We start from the raw sequence: 20,863 nt of genomic DNA on the forward strand, positions 1-20,863 counted from the left end.
AAAGGTAGTGAAGGCTGGCGAGAGAAGGAGCCAAGGTTAGGGTTTGGCCGGAGGAGGTCTGGATTCTGACAGTCGGTGGAGAATTGGGAATCCCACACACAGATGTTCACAATCACCCCAGATGATTAATAATAGCAATGATAATGACTGCTGTGACAACTGGAGAATTGTGAGGCTGTGGATGATTGGAAGATAATTCTCTGAATTGGCTTGTAGAATTATTTACTTTGGAGCTGCTGAGCGAGGCAGAAGCAAAAGATAGCTAACTAAGTAATCCAGTTTGGTGTCAGTTGACTGATGAAAGACCAAAACAATAAGATTGTCTGAGAGGTCATAGAAAGTTGAAAAAACAGTAATTACTCAGCCCCTGACCTGATGGAGACAGTAAAGACTTTGATCTCTGAGAAAGGTTACAATAACCATCATTCACTAAACATCTGCATAGCATCTCATCAGTGATCACACAAATGTGGTCCGTTAAAATTGTTAAAAAGTCGCAAAACAATACACAATCTGATCCAAATCTATAGCGAAACATTAGTGCCTGTACTGAAGCAGTAATACACACCTATACCTCTTGGTATAGGTGTGTATTACTGCCTTGATTTATCATAGAGAACAAGGGGGAGGGATTCAGATGGAGGGGGGGGTGGCAAAGTTATACTCTTCAGTCATAAATAGTTGGAAAAAAAGTCTTCAAAGTCCTTCGTAGCCAAGTAAAGGCTAAGGATGCGCTGTTTTCATTTATTTTATTTGTTTAAATACCAGAGGTCAGCCGAGATACGTTTTTGCGTGCTGCTAAGTAAGGGAGGATGAAATCGTCTTCGGTCCGTCCCTGATGGCAGAGAGTTATGGGCTTCGGCGGAAGGGATGCGCTTGTACGTTTCTAGCAGTGTCTGGGTGAGCACGAATGCAAGGATCTGAAAAGACTAACATAGATGTTTGTTACAGCATATGTCTTATGTAATACATCTGTTGTAACAAAGATGTATCACCATATGAACACCAAGTTAAGTTGAAAGGATGTTGCACTTATTATTTTAATGAAATGCATGTTATGGAGCATTGAATTGGGAATAAATAATGTTCTGGTCTCAAACATGAGTATCCACAGCTATTGTTTATTAGAAAATAATAAACCTCTTCACTCAAGCATGCTCTGACTGGCATATACATACTTATATTTGACCACACAAACACACAGATATAACCATCATGGAAGTTCTTTCATATCTATACTGAATTAAACTGTCCATTTTATGGATTTTCTTGATTGTCATATAGATTATCACCATCTATAAAAAAGTGTTTATTACAGGAGGAATGAAGCAGTGCAGCAAACATGTTGTAAAACATGGCCTTCTATGATGGCTATATCTGCGCATGCACTCAAACACATTCACACAAATGCTTACATCAGAAAATATTGTTGTGTACACGGCTTTGTTATTCCTCCATCGCAATCTACTTCATGGTTTTGGGCCCAGGAAATAATCGTTATTCCTGGTCCTTGACATCCACAGCATCTGTTGTTAGTATAGCACTGTCTTATATCACATCTTGTTCATGTCTCAGGTCGGGTTTTAGCTGCAGCTCAGAGCTAATTGAGACGTCGACGGGGTCAGTAGGGGGAAAACAGAACCGGTGTGTGTGCTGAACAGATGGGTCCAGGGCCCGGGTGCAGCAGCGCCCGGGGGAGGGGCTGACTCTGAAACAGGGCGGGGCTTGGGTTTGAGGCGGGGCGGAGAGGGAAGGGGGGCAGCATTGCCATGGCAGCAGTGGCCACAGAGAGTTGACGCTGGAGGAGACAGGAGGCCAGAGGTTTGGTCAGGTCTTGGTTCGTCTGTAGAGCGAGATGTATCTGATGAGGAAAAACATAGACAAACAAACTGAAATCAATGAGCGGGGAAGGGGGTTCTCTCAAGAGGAAATTGAGCAGTTAAGTAGGAAACCAGAGAAGGAGATAAAGTCTGAGCAGCTACTTGGCCAATAGAAGTACATACTGTCCCAGTTACTGCCAAACCATCTTATCTTGAATCTGCTCTCTCCTTTCAAACGTAATCTGCCTTTTTCCCCTCTTACAGGGCCATAGAATTACAACATTTCAGACATGAGATTCCTTATCGCTGACAAGGGAGTGAAGTTTTCTGGAAGAGGGTCTCGAGAGTCAACTCATGTACACAGACACAATGATGAGGGATGACAGTAAATCAAGCAACAGCAGAGTACTCACTGCTTGGAAACTCTGGTGACGCTGGGTGGGAGTGTAAGGGCTGAATTTAGGCTTGGCTGGTTTACCTGCTGCTCTGTCCTTATGTCTCCTACTGCTGATGTGCTGGAGGAGAAAAACAGACCGATAAACACCAGACAGATGCAATAGCAGCATAAAATGCAGAGCGCACAAAGAAATAAGGCATCAGTCGCCTTTGTTTGGAAATTTAAATAATCCGAGAAGAGATAATTAAAGGAAGCCTAATCAAAGTTCTTAATTTGATGATTCTTGGCTCTGACTGTGAGATTCAAAAAATTCATGAGAGGGCGGGTTTGGAAATCTTTTTGATTTGATTGACAATCACAAACAGATGGCTACGGCCACACAATCAGCAGTGTACTGCTACATATTCATGAGCACCTGGCCAAAGTTAACTTTTAAACAGTCAGACCAACACTGAGCATTCATATCACGAACAGAGATGCTAACATCATCTTCAGATGCTCGCCGAAAAAGACTATAGGCGCAGCAGCTTTTTGCACCTTTTAACTCACCTGCAGTGACAGGTGTAATATGTTCGCACTGCGATTTGGCAGAAAATATGTACGTCTCTGAATTACCACCCTGTAATGCATACGGGATAAAGTGACGCTGAATCTGTTGATGCCTTTGTGCGATTCTGCTGTGTGACAGCTGACCTTTTCATAGCTTTACATTCAGAAGAGGAACTCAGCCTAAGAAGAGTGATAAGCCAGTTTCTCGCGTCACCTATCAAGCGTTCACTCGAGCAACGTAGAAGCTACTGTGTTTAAGACACACAAAACTAATATATTTGTTTGATTACTTCCATGTAATGCTACTTTGAATTTCTTTCTTCACTACATTTCAGAGGTCTTGTACTTTTTGTACTGCACTTTTTCTACAGCTGCTATAATTACTGTTTGGATTTCACATTACATGATAAACTTTTAAACTACAACACATTGCTAAAGACTAAAGTGGTGGTGCCCAATCTTTTGTGTTTCTGATTTGTACAACTGGTTGTGGTCAAAAGAGGTAATATTATCCAAAAAGCAACACAAAAAAATACACATTTGTAAAGCAGAGCTTTGTTTTTTTCTTCCTTGCTCTCCCATTAATCATCTCATGACCCCTCAGATTCATCTTGTTCACAGGTGGGAAACCACTGGACTAAATTACCCAAATCATATGAGCATGAGCTAAAGTTAGCTCAGCCATGGACTGTGTTTCTGTGTTAATTAATACAACAACTAACCACTCTGACCTTTGTAACTGACCTGTTTGAGCTGAGTTTCGGAGTTGACGTGCACATCGCAGACCTCACAGTGGAATGTTTTGTTCTGGAGTCCAGTTGGCGACTCAGACGGCACGACCAACTTGGCCTTGATCCCCGTCCTCGGGAAGGACTTGATGGCTCCTTCACCGCTCCTAGCCTGCAGCATTGTCTTGTGCTTAGTGCCTGAGCAGATATAAAGCCATGTCAACAGGGCATCAAACATAGCACACGCAGAATAAGCTTGACTACAGCAGCGCATACAGGTCCTCACCGCAGTTGTGTGCCTGCAGCTGGGAGGCAGAGTTCACAGCAACCTTGCAGAGGGAGCAGTAGAGCAGACGTAAAGCTTTCTCTTCTTCTGTTTCCCCCTCTGGAGCCACCTCCATATCCCTGTCTCTTTGTGTCTCTGTCTCTGGTGTCCTCAGGCTGGGTGACCGGGAGGGGTCAAGGTTCACAGTTTCAGTGGCGACGCTGCTTGATGGGGACGCCTCTGATGTAGGGTTTGAGTCCGAGGGTTCTGAAATGAATGCAGAAAGAAACAGAATGCTATTAAGACAAAAATACATGGTAAGAAAGCCAACAAGAGAGATAGAGACCAATGAGACAAATACAAACAATTTCCATCGATTTCTGAACTTCTATTACTTACAATAAGAAGAACTGATTTCCCTATTAGCTCTATCAACATCTCTAATGGCACTAATAATCAATGATTTCCCAAAGGATCTGCCTCCCAGTACTTCAATTTAGGGTTTAGAGTTAGAGATGATCTGGCTCTATTATCTTTCGTGATACTGACTTGTAGAGGTTCCCTGGAGGAGCCTGTGCTGATTTAAGGATTCAATCTTTGCAAATAACAATGATTAGCTCTGCCTAGCTGAGTGGGCGTCTGTTTGTTGCCATTGAGTCCCCGCTGTTGGAGGCCAACGTGGCTGTTTGTTAAAGTAATCTTCAGAGAGCTCTCCTGTCGTCTCATCTACTTCCCGAACTGGAAATGATCACCCTTTCCCTCCCTCTTCACACACACACTCTCACAGTAGCAATGGAGTATGATTCTTCAATCTTTTTGCGTTTTAGCTTGCAGCAAAATGTATTATTTTCATTCTGTAACACCCACACACCTGCAAAAGCAGCACATCGGGACTTGCACACACACACACACACACACACACACACACACACACACACACACGCACACACACAGACATGCTGGAAAACAGTCGGCACTTTGACATACCCACACACTTATATTGACATATCTCCAGGCATACACAGACACACACACACACACACACACACACACACACACACACACACGCACACACACAGACATGCTGGAAAACAGTCGGCACTTTGACATACCCACACACTTATATTGACATATCTCCAGGCATACACACACACACACAAACACACACAAACACACACACACACCACTATACAGTTACCCAGTGATCATAGTCAAAGCACGATAATGTGTTTTTGATCTCAGAAGGCCACTTGAGAGGTCGGTAAAAGTAGATATGAAGAACTGGAGGAGGGTAATTCTCAACCTTTAAGCTCTTCACTGTGAAACTCAAAGCACCAGGAGGTTTATCACATCAAAGAATTAAAGTCGTGACTGGAAAAAGCCGTACACTCATATATCTAACGCTGTCATACGTTTCATGTCTGCACACACACGCACACACACACACACACACACACACACACACCTCCTGATGTTGTGTCAGAGCTGGAGGGTGGTGAGCAGGGTGACGAGAGGATTTGCGATGTGGTTTCCCTGGCAACCGGTTCAGAGGTCCTGTTCTTTAAATCGGGGGTGTCCATCGCTTTCAGCCTTTTTGTGTGTTTGGTACCGGTATAGTGGAAAGAAGCCTGTGCCTATTCACACAACAGCAAACAAGAAGGTATGAACTAATTGCACAGAATTATTTCGTGATGTGAACCTGCCAATGTTTTTATATCAAGCCACAAAACATGAAATACAAAGTATGAGAGGCTGATATCCCTCCACATTGATAACAGATGTTTTAAAATCTAGACTAACACCAGCCAACAAGTAGATCAACGTTGTAATGTAACATAGACATAGGAGTGGTGACTTTGCAAAGCATTGCATCATTGTCTAATATGCACAATAAATAATGACTACTCTACAAAGGTAAAATATTAAGAGGCATGCACATTTCACTCAATTATAAAATGGGGCAGGTCTAACCTCAGGGCAGTCTTCCTAAACTCTTCAACTGGCATGTAAGGGTGTGTGTGAGAAATAAAAGCACCTGGAAAGAAAAACATTTCAAAGTGACAACGCCCACCTCAGAGTTGAACCTCAGTGGACAGACTCCACAGGAACTGAGCTTCCTCTTCACCGGCGCTGTTATCCCGAAGCCTGGGCCAATCGGAGCTTTATGGATGTGATCCATCTGCAACAAAGGAGAAGCATAAAATCAAGGTCATGACCAGTTCAGGGTTGTAAAAGGCAAGACTGAATACGTAGTGATCACCTGTAGGGTTATTGGCATGTTGTCAGCAAGCTACGTGTGTGCTCCTTTCAAGAAACACAGAATCATAGTATCGCAGGTAATAAGTGGGTGTTGTAAGAAGGAGCTTAGTGTGGGAGTAATTGTCTGGCACCCAGGCATGCAGGAACACAACAGTGTGTTAATAGCCCTGAACTGAGGCTAAACCTTGACTAACCCCAACAGGTTTAAGTGAGTATGAAACACTGAGCATCTGTACATTTGAAAGTTGCAAGTCAAAAGCTTGAAGGTTGCTGATCAGAAACCGATCTAACAATTAGCTTTGAGCAAGCCGTTCTAAACTAGGGGGAATATAAACAATCCATAACAGAAGGATATGCTTATTCTACATTAACTATAAAAACTATAAATTAACATATTTTCTTTGGTGTTTTCATCATATACAGATATGCAATAATGATTGCTTGGTAATAGTCATGTTGACGTTGTCAAGTCATATGTCACTATTTGATTATGTGAAAAGACTAAATATACTGTGGCTAGTTTAGCTGAGCATATCTGCAAGCCAAGCGAGTAGTCCCGCCTTTCAAACATAATAGTGACGGTGAGAAAAGTCAAGAGAGAAAAGAAAAAAGGAACAAGGTAGCCAAGCGCCCTAAATGAGATTTATTTTTCTTTACAAACAGTCACTAACCCATGGTGTTTGTAAAACATAATAGTGACTATATCGTTCACCAGGGCCTGTCATAATAGCATGCACTAGAGTAGAAGCCTATGGGCACCTATGGATAGCAGAGTGGCATATGCAGAAAAGCTCCAATGAATATTCTGATGATTTTATTTTCCATACAAAAACAGGTGCGACCACCCTGAATCCCTGACCACCTGGCATCCGTTCTCCATGAAGGAGCAAACTATAAACTACATTTTACGTGCACCTTTCAAACCTACGGGGGGTGAGTGCTTCATGCTGAAAGCCAAGCCCTCTCACCCAGTCCCTTTCCAAGAAGATTCAGATCCTGCTGATGGTCTTTCAACACAGACAGTTGGAAATGAGGGTGCGGTTTTGAAGAAATTCCTCCAAAGGTGTCATCCACAGTTTTAAAATGATGTGTTTGACTTTTCGGTTTCTTTGTGAGTGTAAGAAACAGGCAGTAAGCCTCTGCATGTGTTTATATTTGTGTGTGGGCGTGCGTCTATGGAAACACCTAGACCTGTAACTGACCACACAGCACCCCTGGACATTACCTACCGGTTAATGAGCACATATACTCAGCGCAATAAAACCCAACTGGCCTTTGTGGAGCATAACAAAATTATTACCTGTGATGAAATGTAGGGAGCCATATGATTAGCCACATTTAGGGAGGCTTTATGGAAATATGGCTAGAGGTGGAGATGTATATGTTGTTGTTGGCCAGCCAACTATTATTGTAAGCCCTGAGGACATTAACTGTAGCACGATAGATTGTGCTTGTTTCTTTTTTGTGCCAAAGATGAATTCTTTGCTCTTCAAATCTTAAAAAACGCAACAGAATATGTCTGAAGTGTGTGTGTGTGTGTGTGTGTGTGTGTGTGTGTGTGTGTGTGTGTGTGTGTGTGTGTGTGTGTGTGTGTGTGTGTGTGTGTGTGTGTGTGTGCTCATTTTCTTTGATCATCACTCCAGGCAGCTGCAGTGGAATGCTTCTCTGCAGTCACTGTCTCTTATCTCTCTGTTTCCCTGCAGCTGTCTGTCTATGTAAAACTCAAGCAAACACATACAAACAAATATAGTTTGATCGTGTATCATATCTAAAATACAAATCATGAAATCATAAAAGTAAATGATGATCATAAAAGTTCATTCAAGTAAAAATGAATAAATCAGTAACTAGAGCCCTGTAATAACCGTGGACATATACGGTGAGTGTTTAATGTAGCCTGTCAATTACAACATGGCCACATAAATGTTAAACATTTATGAGAACGTATATAGTTTTCTATTCCTCTGATTGAGACTGAACATTTTAACATCAGTAAAAAAGCCTCCCTCCTTCCTCAGCCTGCAAGGCTCCTGTATCACTATCTGGCCCTCCATCACACATTCCTTCCTTCGCCCATCCATCTGCTCCCCTCTGAACTCTCTGCCTCTCTCGTTCGTGTCCGTCCTGATCAAAGTCACCTTCCTGCCTCCCAGTGGACTCACTCTAAACCCTCCACTCCCAATCCACACTCGGCTACCTGTGGCAAAGTCATTTCGCCCTTCTTACTCACTCTTCTTTTATTCCTCTGTTGCCTGCATACACACACACACACACACACACACACACACACACACACACACACACACACACACACACACACACACACACACACACACACACACACACACACATTATTGACTTGCATTGATTTCCTGGAGACATACCCTAACCGGTTCCAGCCTAATCCTAATCCTAACCCTAACCCTAACCTATAACTTTAAACCAATTCTTCACCCTAAAATGTAATAATTTACACTATGGAGACATGCATTTTGTCCATAAAGGGAAGGTGAGTCCCCTTAAGGTGACTGTGTAAATAGATTTATGTCCCCTTAAAGTTTGTCCCCAGTAAAGTCAGTGAGATATACAATAAGTAAAGACCTCCACCACATAGCTTCAGCATTAATCAGGACATTCTCTCTAAATTCTTCACTGCAGTGGTTGCGTGTCAGACATGCTCAGCTCGATGGAGCGAGTTAAGGCTGAAACATATGGCCAAGTAAAGTAAAGCAGACTTTTACCTGGAGCACAGTCAAGAGCCTCAACGTTTATAATGATGAATGTTCCTGGATTTGTATTGTGTACCAGCGTGACTGTTATGTGTGAGAACATGACGTCAAGCGACTAGAGTGGGTTATGATAAATGAGCTGCTGCTTTTGGTTCTTTGTCATTTAAAGAAGTATTTGCTTGGAAATGAAAGCACTTTTCTTTTTCTCCAATTCTGTCAAACTACAAGCCAAACTAGTCTGTGAAGTCCCAGTTTGGATCCCTGGCAAATTAAACCCAACCAATATCAAGCATTGTAAAGGTCAGACAATATTCCTCAAGCTGTAGAGTTAGAGGATGTTGGAAATGCAATCAAATGAGAGAAATGAGTTATAGATAGGTGAGAGGGGAGGTGACTCAGCCGGGAGAAGGGTCTTGGGAGATTTTAGAAGACATCTTTCAACCTGTGCTAAATTATAAGACAGACCGCTTTTTCTGAACTCAGTTGGAATCAATCACCATGAGGAAGTTGACAGAAAAAGGAAACTTGTTTTGAATTTTGATAAAAAAAAATAGTAATTGTAAGTGCATGAGAGTGTAAGAGATGAGGAGGATGACAGCATGGTACGAAGTGGAAAATACAAGAAAGAGAGCTGAAGTGAAGAGGGTGGCAGAGCAAGAGCAACACCGTAAAGTGCACAGGATGGATGAGAGGGCTTAAGAGAGGAGAGAGAGGTGAAATGAAGGGGAGGGGGCCAAGACCTCCTCAGGTGGCAGAATGGCTTTTTCACAAAGAGGGAGATGCAACACTCCCACACAGAGCAGACTGAAAACACTGAACACTAGCAGTCCAGCAAACACACACACACACACACACACACACACACACACACACACACACACACACGATCCTCTTTCTTTTAAACCCTCAAAGTACCCCTCTATATCTCTCCTTCAAAACATCGAAGAGAAAATCACAGTTTGAAGACAAGACCAAAGTTAAGATAAGGGAGGATTTTTTTTCTTCAGAGTGGGTATTTGGCCAGACTCAGTGATGCGATGATGAGTCATCTCAACTTCATCTCAACTTTAGGTTTTCTAAAAGGTTCGGTGTATTAGCGAAGGTGTGAGGACAGAAAACACATCATATTTTCTTGGCTTTGTGTGCTCGGAACAAATAGAAGTGTTAGAAAGGTGTCTTGTGTTAAAATACAAATAAATACGTATAAGCTGTGTAGGCAAGCTGCATTACTTATACTACATTGATTCAGGCCAGAATAAAAATGACTTCATACATTGGGAAGCCAGGAATATATCGAGGCCTCCATTACGATCCCCCTGCAATCCAGATATCAGCCCTGCCTGACACATTTACGCTCTTCGGGGCTTGGACTTAGCCAGCTTTGTTTCTCCTCCACCTTCACGAGCACCAGGACAGACAGCTCTAAGAAAAGCTGTGTGAGGAATATCAAGGAAGCAGCTCCACCCTCCAGCTGGTGTGGAAATGTCACAGCTTTCTGCATCAGAAGTGATATATTTGGAAAATGGTGTAGGCAGCTCGCTCATGCATCTGTGTATCAAAATATAACTCCACGCAGGTCGACTGTTCCATGAAATAAACACTTAAAGCAGCAGAAATCGGCGTGATAGAGTGAACGATTTGGTATTCTTGATTTTCTTTTAACAGCACAGTTGGTGAGATCGTGGTTATTGTGACAACGACGATGAGTGACAGTACTCACGTCGGGGAATCCAGGCAGCAGATGGAAGGGGACGAGGGGCTTCGGGTCCGGGGAGGGTTGGGTTCTGCCCAGCGGGGGGCGGGCCAGCGGCAGCAGAGCGCTGTGACACACACTACCTAGAGGAGATATGGAGGAAGGACTCAATAGAGAGGAGGTGGTTCTCTTTTGAAATAATAATATGTGGATGATGATGATAGCAAATACACCAAAGAGAACTATATGAAGACATTCTGTGCTCAAAGTAGCAGTAGTTTTTTTTTCATTGCAACTTTTCTATATATGATGCTTGTCAGTTTTTAGTTGTGGCAGGAACAGTAACAAAGGCTCATTTGTATTAATATTGTCAAATGCCAATGCTGATTAATGTGCTTTATTATACATAAACATAACATTAAATGAAACAGATTTAGTGTCAGGAATATAATAAAACATATTGTTTTGCCTATTAGAATGGGGGAAAAAACGTGTGTTTTGAGTGTACCTCTCTCTTATTTAAGTTGTACTCATCCTTATTGGCAGTTATTGAAATATGATGCACTTGGATCAAATATCCCTTTGTTTTAGGTTGATTTGAAAAAACTACTCGCCTACAACTACAGTGAACTCCAATGTGGAACTGAGGTGGTAAAGCCTCCACACATTTACTAAATACTGTATAAAAGCACAATTCTGAGGTAGTTGTACATACGTACTCCCATTGTGTCCTATTTGTGTCCTAGCTCTACTGAGTGCAATATTCTTTGCAGATCAAGATTTCATTTATAAAATGTGAGGTATTGTCTGTACAAATTTGGTTAGTTTGTATATGTGTATACATGTTTATATGATTACAAAATTTGTTAAAAAGTTATTAGTAAAAATTTTACACACAAAACAGGAAATCTGAATATTATAGATTAAGTCTGCTACACATCACTCTGATAGTCATTCTATGCTCTGTGAAGTTACTTCAGGATGTGTAGGCTGGCAGATCTATTCATGGGGCCAAATGTCTTTTCTCACACACACACACACACACACACACACACACACACACACACACACACACCTGATTTCCTGGAGACATACCCTAACCGGTTCCAGCCTAATCCTAATCCTAACCCTAACACTAACCTATAACTTTAAACCAATTCTTCACCCTAAAATGTAATAATTTACACTATGGAGACATGCATTTTGTCCATAAAGGGAAGGTGAGTCCCCTTAAGGTGACTGTGTAAATAGATTTATGTGACGTGACAGTTCGATATAAAACAAGTCCTTGTCTGTAATCATCACGATCAAGATCACAGCACACCCATCCACTCTGTCATTACCCTCATAGCCAAAAAAGCATGTAAAGTCAAGTAAGTATGTGTGCATGCACGTCACGTAGTATTCGTCTACATGGGAAGGTGAATGTATTAAGGAGGGAAGGGGCTTACAAACATAATAGCCTATTATACCACCAGTAGGATAAACATATGTTCCATGGTTGAGAATATTTAAACAAGCGTTGCCCAAAAGCTGAACAAACTCAAACATACAGACTGAACACATATGGGCTGATTACAAGACTTACTTTGTGGTGTTATGGTCAACGTGGTATTAATGAAAAAAACGTATTGATGTCAGGGACCTTCACAGGGACACTTAATTATACTTTTTGGTTAATGAACGCGATCACGTGACTAAACATGTGGCGGCGGACCGAGAGGAACACGGTCACACTGCTCCACCGCCCCTCTCCTCCTAAATGAAGCAATGTATCTTCATCAGAGATTTAATTTAGTGTAAGATACATTTTTCCCCTTTGGCAGATGGAAGGCTGCAGCTGCCTCCCTCCTTTGCTAATGTGCTTTTGTGAGAAATTACTTTAGAGAATGTATGACACACGTGGACGAGGTGACGCAAACGCACACTTGTAATGCTTCGATACTTCTTAAAGCCAAAAAAGCGATTCATTAAATATCATTCCATAAGTTGCATGTAATAATCACAAGCAATCATATTTCTCTTACTGTGTCCAGTGATTTGTTATACTTTATAATCCTGTAAGAAATGTATAGTGTAAGCAATCAACAGTGTGGACTTCTCGTAGGTAGAGTGTCGGTCTTCAGAGCTTTTCTGCTATTATATGTATCTCTCTTGTTGTGAGGATCTTTGAAGAGCCAAGCGCAATAAATAAAAATAAAAAACATGAGACCAAAACAAACCTTTGTAAGAGAAATTATAAGAGATTAAAAAGGCGGCCCTATCACAGCCTCTGATTCACTGTGACTGACTTCACAAAGCTCACATCAATCTCAGCATAGCAACAAGTGACTCGGCTGCGTTTATAACAACAAAAACAACAAAAAGACTTGCATGTTTACGTACCAAAATACATGGCAGAACCAAGTGAAATCCGATTGTTCAGTGGAAGAAAAAGGTATTCTTCATCTCCATGCAGAGATGAAGCTTTGCGTCTTCTCCTCCACAGCCTGTCTTCCCTCTCTATCTCTCTCTTGCGGCGCCGATGCTGCTCCTTCCCATCTGGATTCCCTCCTCCTATAACTACCGGCCCCTCCTCCCCTTCCTCCTCTTCCTCGCCTCATCTCTTCACGATTCGTGTTCAAGTCTGCTCCTGTATCTACATCTTCCAGAGGTCTGTTTCTAACTCTGTAAACAGACGGAAATGACCTTAATGAGTGTACAGTGCCACCCTGTTTTATGGCAACCATCAAAGCCAACAAGGCAAGGAGCACATTTGGATTTGATACAGTGTGCAACTCAATGCAATGCCACAAATCAGATGGGGGGGGGGGGGGGGTTCTCATCTTTAACAAAGAAACTTCAGCCAGATTTTTCAGGCAATATAAAAAACAAGCCTTCACGCTTGGAAGAATGAGGGGAAATCCTTGTCCTGCAGGCCACAGGCTTCCCTCCGGGGCGGCTGTCTGTAAGGAGCCCCATGTTCTTCTTTTGTAAACACTTTCCCATCCTCGCTTTCCTCTCAAGCCCGTGGTATTTTTAGATACATCCCAGAGCTATCCCTGTATAGAGAGGAAACTACATACGACACATAACAACACAGCCCAGCTAAAAACATCACACACAGTCCCGCTTTTATGCAGGCTTCTGCATATGCATGTACTCACTCACACTGCAGACAAGGAATCTGGTATGTTAATATCTGTCGTTTTGTGTTGCACACACGTGCACATAACACATCCGTAGGGAGTGTAGATGTACTGTATCTCTTGGCAGAGACCGTGGTTCAACTTGAATGTTTCTTAAGCCATGGCATGTTTCCTCCCCTGTGTCTGGAAAGTGAACAACAGCATGTGTTTTCCCACAATCTGCAACTCCAGGGAGATATAGCTCTGGAAAGCTGTCAATTCAACAACTGTTCTGAAAATACACACACACACACACCGTCTCTGTGTGCTTGAACTAAGAAACATTTCAATTAGTGATGCGCATAAAGTGGGCACATATTTGTGATTAGGAACTGCAGCTCTCATTACAAGGAAGACATACAAAACAAAACCATAAAGTGACATGAAATATGAATAAATATATACAGAAAAGCCCCATGAGATGCTTCAGTGGAACAAAATAGTTTCAGGAATGCCTGTATCTTCATGCTCCTGCCATGGCTGTCATCTGGACTGCACCTCCATCCAGAAGCCATGGAACCAAATCTTAAGAGGAGAAAAGTACACACATGGAAATATCTACTCATAAACTCAATTTAACGCCCCTTTTGTCACTTACTGTATTGCCAGACGTTTTGTGTTCCTCTGAGAAAAAGCAGAGCACATAATAGAGGCCGGGCGGGTGGTATTATTTCCTTTCTCCCCGCTCCTTTGGAAGGAGAAGCTGAAAGGTTTCTCTCAGAAGCTCATTTAGAAGCTCAGGGTTTCATATTCTAGATTTAGCCAGGTGTCTGTGGGTAAAAAATGTTGGACTGCTGTCAGACATTTCTGGCTCAGTGGAATTTGTGGCCAGCACAGCTTCGTGAAACCAAGCAAAAGTCAAGTGTTCTGACTGTGGATAAAAGACTTTATTACGCTAATGTGACTGAAAAGGTTTCCACTCGCTGACTAAAACATGATCCGCCTCCTCCTCTCCAGGTGTCAAAACTTGAGTGTACACTCAGCAGAAAGCTCACCTGTGACACCAAAGATAATATGGTAATGACAATCCAATTTCACACCGTTTATGGTCTCAGGTTTCAGCTGAAAGCAGCACTCAAATAATAGTTCACTGCGTCACTTTACACCTGCAGACGTTTAGCACCACAGACTTGCATGGCAAACACTGAGGCTGTCATGGCAACTGAGGTATGTAATATTATAGTAAGTGGACCGATGCTGAGGTTTCTTGGTTCTGTTTTTTTCGCTGGCAAACGATTTAACTCCACCCCGGAAAGGAATCTCGTGACCCCGGTTGGGCCTTGAATACCGACGGCCAAGTGCAACAGAAATTAGAGGCTTTTAAAGAAGTAGATTGACTATATGGGGAGGAGGTGACACAGCGAGGCACAAAGGAGCACACACATGTACACATACAGTTATGGAAATGGTTTTTAATTTCATAAGGAGTAGGAGTGAATAACAAGCTTTATATTTTCTCTCTCAATTCAATGAGCTTTATTGGCATGAATGTAAAAAAAGACAATATTGCCAAAGCATTACAATAAGAAGATTACGATAAATGTGTTAAAAGACAAGGAAACAGTTGCTCTCTCTCTCTGTCTGAATATACAGCCACCTCTCCCTCTGATTGGTCGCCATAACTACATCACCATGGTAATCAGCGTGCATTGACTATGATTCTATATGTTATGATGTCAGACGACGGAGAATTCATAAATTGATGTTCTCAGCTGAGAGATGCAGGATGATGGAGGGATGTAGGCTTGTCACACACTGGTGGTACAACTTTGGTCTTGTTTTCGTGTTTGTGTGCACATGTGGAGGCATGAACGCACAAACAGACACAGTTACTTACATCCACATGCGCATCAGCCAGTATGATAACAATGGTAACAAACTCAAGCTCAAGACCTCTGTTTTTAACATGAATTTATTACATCATGCCATTTTATTATTACTATTCAATGAAGACCCTGTTTCTCCAAAATAATTAAACTACAAAGCTGAAAATGATGCTATTGACATTATGGAGATACAAGTTTTTCCACAGGACAGAATGTGCAAAAATACTACAAAATAGAGATCACATGTGTATATGAATGAATGTTCCCCGGGTCTTATGCCAGTCTCTGATTATCACATGTAAACAGACGATGGAAGCAGAAATAAACAGCAGAAATAAACAGTAGAAATAAACAGCAGAAATATGTTTATTTCTTTACAGAGCTGTTGCTCTGTAAAGCCTGTTGAAGAAAAGTAAAATCTGTCTGGGAAAATCGGAGAGGGAAAGAGAAATAGAAAGGCAACCAAAATGATGGATGGAAAGATCCATGTACCATGGGTTCAAAGGTTACAAGAACACACAGGTCACAATAATACCCATACAGATGTGATATTGCAGCAGTAAATTCTAGGGGAACAAGTTTCCCCTCAAAGTGATGAAGGAGGACTTCTCATAAATGGGAGATAAAAAAGCTCCATGTTGGGGTCAGAGGTGCCATACCACTCATCACTTTAGCATATATGAGCGTTCCTTTCAAACACTTTTTTTGTTTTTACAGCCTACACATGTCAAGTAGCATGTGGGTAATAGCCACCACATGTATGTGTTAAATCCATGTCTTTCCGACCACTCGAAGAGCTTTAAAACATGATAAGAAAGTGGTAGACACACAGACACAGGGGGAATTTGCGAGAATCTGTAAAGTGGTAGCTTCCAAAGAACAATGAAGAGCTTGTAATTTTTTAGGGATTTCATTACATTTGCAAAAGAACCCTTACCTCCAGGCTCAGAACAGAGGGAGATTTACAGATAGCATAACCTTTCAACCTGTGCAGCCTGCTCAGCCTGCATGGATTATTACACCAGATGCTTTAACTCAGCCCATAAAAATACCCTCATTCACAGGAAATAATTAAACATGTATTGCCGGGTTCAGAGCCATCCCTATCATGGTTACAGAGGGGAAACTTAATAAAAGAATTTGAGGTCATTTCATTTTCGCAGAATGATCCTCGGGCATAAAAACCTTGCTTGGAGACACCACACACACACACACACACACACACACACACACACACACACACACACACACACACACACACACACACACACACACACACACACACACACACACACACACACACACACACTGAAAGCTCCTTATGCACATCTGTGAGCGAGAGATAGAGCACTATCTGTCCAAAATGTCATTAACTACCACTGCTGTAGATTTATATTCGAGCCATATGGGCCTGTCCAATTACATCCACAGTCTGTACGACATAAAACCATATGATCTGTGAATAAATGTCTTATTTGTGGGGAAAGTGTAAATTAAATCCCTCCTTCATGGGCATGCTGATTAGTTTGTCAAGAGGGCATCAGAGGTCGCTACCATGGCGACAACACTGCAGCGCCACATGAGTTTAACATTATGATCATTAATGAAATGAACAGTGGGATTAGACGGCAAGAGGAGTCGTACCGGAGTTAATAAAGAAATGAGCGAGCGAACAAATGCACTGCAGAAAACAGTACTGATGCTTTAAATTCAACATGCAGCGGCAGCGCTGCCACCTACAGGCGGAGGAGAGAAAAACAACTTCAACTCACTGGATGACCAGTGTTCCCAGTTGTTTTTCAATGTGACACCTTAGTATGAAGCAACGTCTATCAGCAACAGGTCCATGTCTGTTTTATTCAGTGGTGGGAAATGTATTCAAGTACTGTACCTAAGTACAACTTTGAGGTACTAGTACACTATGTTATATGTATGCTCCAGTACAATTCAGTACTGTGCAACATTTATTGGACATCTGTAGTCATGGTTCCAGATTTTAGATGCAAATATTATGCATGTTTATAGATTGAACTACCCAAAAGCATATAAACGAGTTAAAGTATGCTCCATCTCAATCAGCCACAACATTAAACACTGCTTACATGTTAATGCATCAATAATAACATCCCTGTAATATACTGTATTGTATTCAATAGTTTTATTAGACTATATTTTGTTGAAAAAACTTCTGCACTTTTACATTTTTACTGATAACAGTGTTGTTTTACATTGGGGAGATCACTAATTTTATTTAAAGGTTTTGAGTTTTTCTTCCAGTACTCCTTATCTCAGATCAGCCTCTTCGATTCCCTCATCTAGTTTAGATAACGTGTCTAGTGCCGATAATGAAGTCATGACTTTGTGTGGTAATTACATATAGATAGAATATCGTAAATAATTTATTCCAAGTGAATCTGAGTGCATTGCTTCATGAAATCAATACAACTTTATAACGTGGTTTTAAAACATAACGATAAGTAAAATTGCACATATATCTCTAAAACATGCCCATTTATCCACCACAAGAAATATAGCATACAAAATATAGCTTTTCTCAATCTATATCTCTTTTTGAGTTTTTCTATTTAAAGAGGTTTGTATACGGGCTGCTCAAGTGTCAAGCAGGTACCTCACTCTTTAAGTTGGGTGTTAAAGATGATGTCATGCTTAAGCTTTAGCGACTTGGGCAGAGCAGGTCTTCACAGTCTGTTAGGAGCTCTTGCAGCAATTCCAACGCTCCTCCTTTGCCTCATTGATGGGGTTGGAGAGGGTTACAGCACAAATGGAGCCGCGGGTCACCTCCCTGCTGGCCACCTTCTTATGAATCGCTGGAAATAATGAAACAAAGATGGCAGGTTTGCATCAGTAAGTCATTAAAAGGAGACTGAAGACACGCTGACTAAACGTACCGATGAGGACTTCATTGAAAGCCTCTTCGACATTGGTGGAGTCCAACGCTGATGTCTCAATGAACATGAGACCTCTCTTCTCTGGGTTGGAAAAGCACGGAAAGCAAAGATCACTATCAACAGACAGACATATTCAAGGAGCAATATTGACATTAATGAGCATTAAATATTACTATTTATTATCACAAGAAACCTTTCGACGTGCTTTTATAAAAACTCAGTGATATAACCGGTTCCTAACCGACCTGCAAAGTCCTTGCCCTCCTCGGTTGGCACGGTCCTGAGGGAATCCAGGTCTCTCTTGTTTCCCACCAGCATGACCACGATGTGAGGGTCAGCATGGTCGAACAGCTCTTTCAGCCATCGGTCGGCACTCTCATAAGTCAGGTGCTTGCTAATATCATAAACCAACAGTGCTCCAACTGCTCCCCTGTAATACCTGAGAGGTGAGAGAGCCCAAACCGTTATGAGCTGCATCTTAAGATAAGATAAGACATCCCTTTATTAGTTCCGCAGTGGGGAAATAGCAGGATTACAGCAGAAAGAGACACATAGTAAATAAATAAAAAAACAAGTAATATAAATAAATAGTAAAACAGTAAATAATCTACAATAGCAGTATTATTTGTACAGACAGAATACATTTTTTTATTTTAAAATGTATTTATATTGCACCAGTTGAAGTAATAAAAAATAAAAAAACAAAAGTGATTGAAGGAATCTTCTTAATCAAAGTGAAAGCTGTGTGGTTATGGAGGTGCAACTATTAATTGCATGCAATCGGTGTTGCTTAAATTGAGCAAACACTGATATGAGGATTCTCATCGCTTCATTATGTCTCTATTACTCGTGTGTGTGTGTGTGTGTAAGGCAAGGCAAGTTTATTTGTATAGCACATTTCAACAACAAGGCGATTCAAAGTGCTTCACATAAAACCATTAAAAGCATCAAAAACATAATGCAGATTTAAAAACAGTTAAGAAAACATTAAAACAGTCAAAAAGCAAAATAAAAGTAGAAAAAGCAACAAAAAAAATAAAAGTTGCAGTGCAGTTTAAGAAATAAAATGCAGTAGTGAGATGCAGTAATTGAATCTGGTTCAATTAAAGGCAGCAGCAAACAGAAAAGTCTTCAATGTGGACTTAAAGGAGCTGAGGGTCTCAGCAGACCTGCAGCTTTCAGGGACCTTGTTCCAGATATGTGGAGCAGAAAAGCTCAACGCTGCTTCTCCATGTTTAGTTCTGACTCTTGGAACAGAAAGTAGACCCGTCCCAGACGACCTGAGTGGCCGGGATGGTTCATAAGGTAGCAGTAGATCGCAAACATACTTAGGCCCTAAACCATTCAGTGCTTTATAAACCAGCAGCAGGATTTTAAAGTCAATTCTTTGTTTGACAGGGAGCCAGTGCAAAGACCTCAGAACTGGAGTGATGTGATCCACTTTCCTGGTCTTAGTGAGGACTCGAGCTGCAGCGTTCTGAATCAGTGTGTGTGTGTGTGTGTGTGTGTGTGTGTGTGTGTGTGTGTGTACCCACGCTGAGGTGATAGCTCTGTAGCGCTCCAGCCCAGCTGTGTCCCAGATTTGGGCTTTGATGGTGTAGTTGTCCAGGTGAACGCTCCGCGTGCTGAACTCGACGCCGATGGTCGTACGACTGTCGTGATTGAACTCATTCTTAGTGAAGCGAGACAGAAGGTTGCTCTTCCCAACGCCAGACTCCCCTATCAGAACCACTTAAACAAGCACAGACAGGAGAATCTGAAATTCATTCATTATAAATATTTTGTCGGACTAACTAACACATTAGGGCTTTTTTGACACAAAGTCCAATATACCATGTTATTTGGTTAAAAACTATAACTTCCTGTGATTATTCACGTATCAAATGATCTCATCTGACACATGTAGACTTGCTGTCACCCTCACAAGCCCTCATGACATCACATCAACGTGTCACGGAGGCCGACTTGACTTTGGCATGAATGGAATTAAAAATCACAGACGGTTTGAACATACAAAGCAGAGAGCAGCCTCTTAGCTAAACAGGAAATGTAAGATACTTACTTTCTTTAATAAGTCAGAGTACAAGTCATGTACAGCCAAATACACAGAAAGCCATCACCTCCCCCTTTAATTCATTCCCTCTTCCCCCGACAACTTCTACAGAAGTAATACACACTGCATACGACTTATCTCTTCTTACACAGCTTAAGTAAACAACACTCACCTTTAAAGACAAAATTGTACGAATCATCAGACCCCATGCTGCATTTAGTGGCAAAGGCTTTCCTGTTTCACTTATTAAATATACTGAAGCCACTTTCAATGTTACCAAAGTAGAGAAGACAAGGAAAAATGAGGACACACTCCAGTTCCTCCCTCTCAGTGTGGAGTGTATAGGTGAAAACAGGAGAGAAAAGAGAGCCTGTTCAGCTGCTCCGAGCCGCTTCCTTCTTTATCTGTGGATAGGGGTAGTAGCTCATGTATGAGGACAGACGGACAGGCAATACAGTGGCCTGCCGA

General features: G+C 41.7%; 2 protein-coding genes across 2 annotated transcripts; both read right to left on the minus strand.

Moving 5' to 3' along the window:
* Positions 1-1,111: 1,111 nt before the first annotated feature.
* LOC306748771 (zinc finger protein 385D-like) lies at positions 1,112-12,935 on the minus strand. The gene is made up of 8 exons (XM_079231981.1): positions 12,826-12,935; positions 10,468-10,583; positions 5,831-5,938; positions 5,225-5,393; positions 3,781-4,026; positions 3,511-3,692; positions 2,234-2,335; positions 1,112-1,861 (listed from the first exon to the last, which is right to left on the minus strand). Exons 1-8 carry the CDS (start codon positions 12,833-12,835, stop codon positions 1,622-1,624), a joined length of 1,173 nt encoding a protein of 390 aa, XP_079088107.1. The 5' UTR covers positions 12,836-12,935; the 3' UTR covers positions 1,112-1,621.
* A 2,850-nt stretch (positions 12,936-15,785) lies between these two features.
* LOC306748767 (ras-related protein Rab-11B-like) lies at positions 15,786-20,782 on the minus strand. The gene is made up of 5 exons (XM_079231977.1): positions 20,568-20,782; positions 19,878-20,073; positions 18,588-18,781; positions 18,343-18,423; positions 15,786-18,261 (listed from the first exon to the last, which is right to left on the minus strand). Exons 1-5 carry the CDS (start codon positions 20,602-20,604, stop codon positions 18,143-18,145), a joined length of 627 nt encoding a protein of 208 aa, XP_079088103.1. The 5' UTR covers positions 20,605-20,782; the 3' UTR covers positions 15,786-18,142.
* Between the last annotated feature and the right edge of the window lie 81 nt (positions 20,783-20,863).

Source organism: Taurulus bubalis (genome assembly GCF_910589615.1).
Source record: "Taurulus bubalis genome assembly, chromosome: 16".
Classification (NCBI taxonomy): domain Eukaryota; kingdom Metazoa; phylum Chordata; class Actinopteri; order Perciformes; family Cottidae; genus Taurulus; species Taurulus bubalis.

Bases quoted from the DNA above. Each gene is read 5' to 3' on its own strand.
- LOC306748771 (XM_079231981.1), bottom strand. The intron at 5,939-10,467 runs GTGAGTACTGTC...CCTTTGTTGCAG, and splicing joins TGCTGCCTGGATTCCCCGAC to ATGGATCACATCCATAAAGC. The intron at 1,862-2,233 runs GTGAGTACTCTG...TTTCCTCATCAG, and splicing joins GTCACCAGAGTTTCCAAGCA to ATACATCTCGCTCTACAGAC.
- LOC306748767 (XM_079231977.1), bottom strand. From the start codon at position 20,604: ATGGGGTCTGATGATTCGTACAATTTTGTCTTTAAAG. The intron at 18,782-19,877 runs GTGGGTACACAC...CTCACCTCTCAG, and splicing joins TACAGAGCTATCACCTCAGC to GTATTACAGGGGAGCAGTTG. The intron at 18,424-18,587 runs GTCGGTTAGGAA...TTTCCAACCCAG, and splicing joins GGAGGGCAAGGACTTTGCAG to AGAAGAGAGGTCTCATGTTC.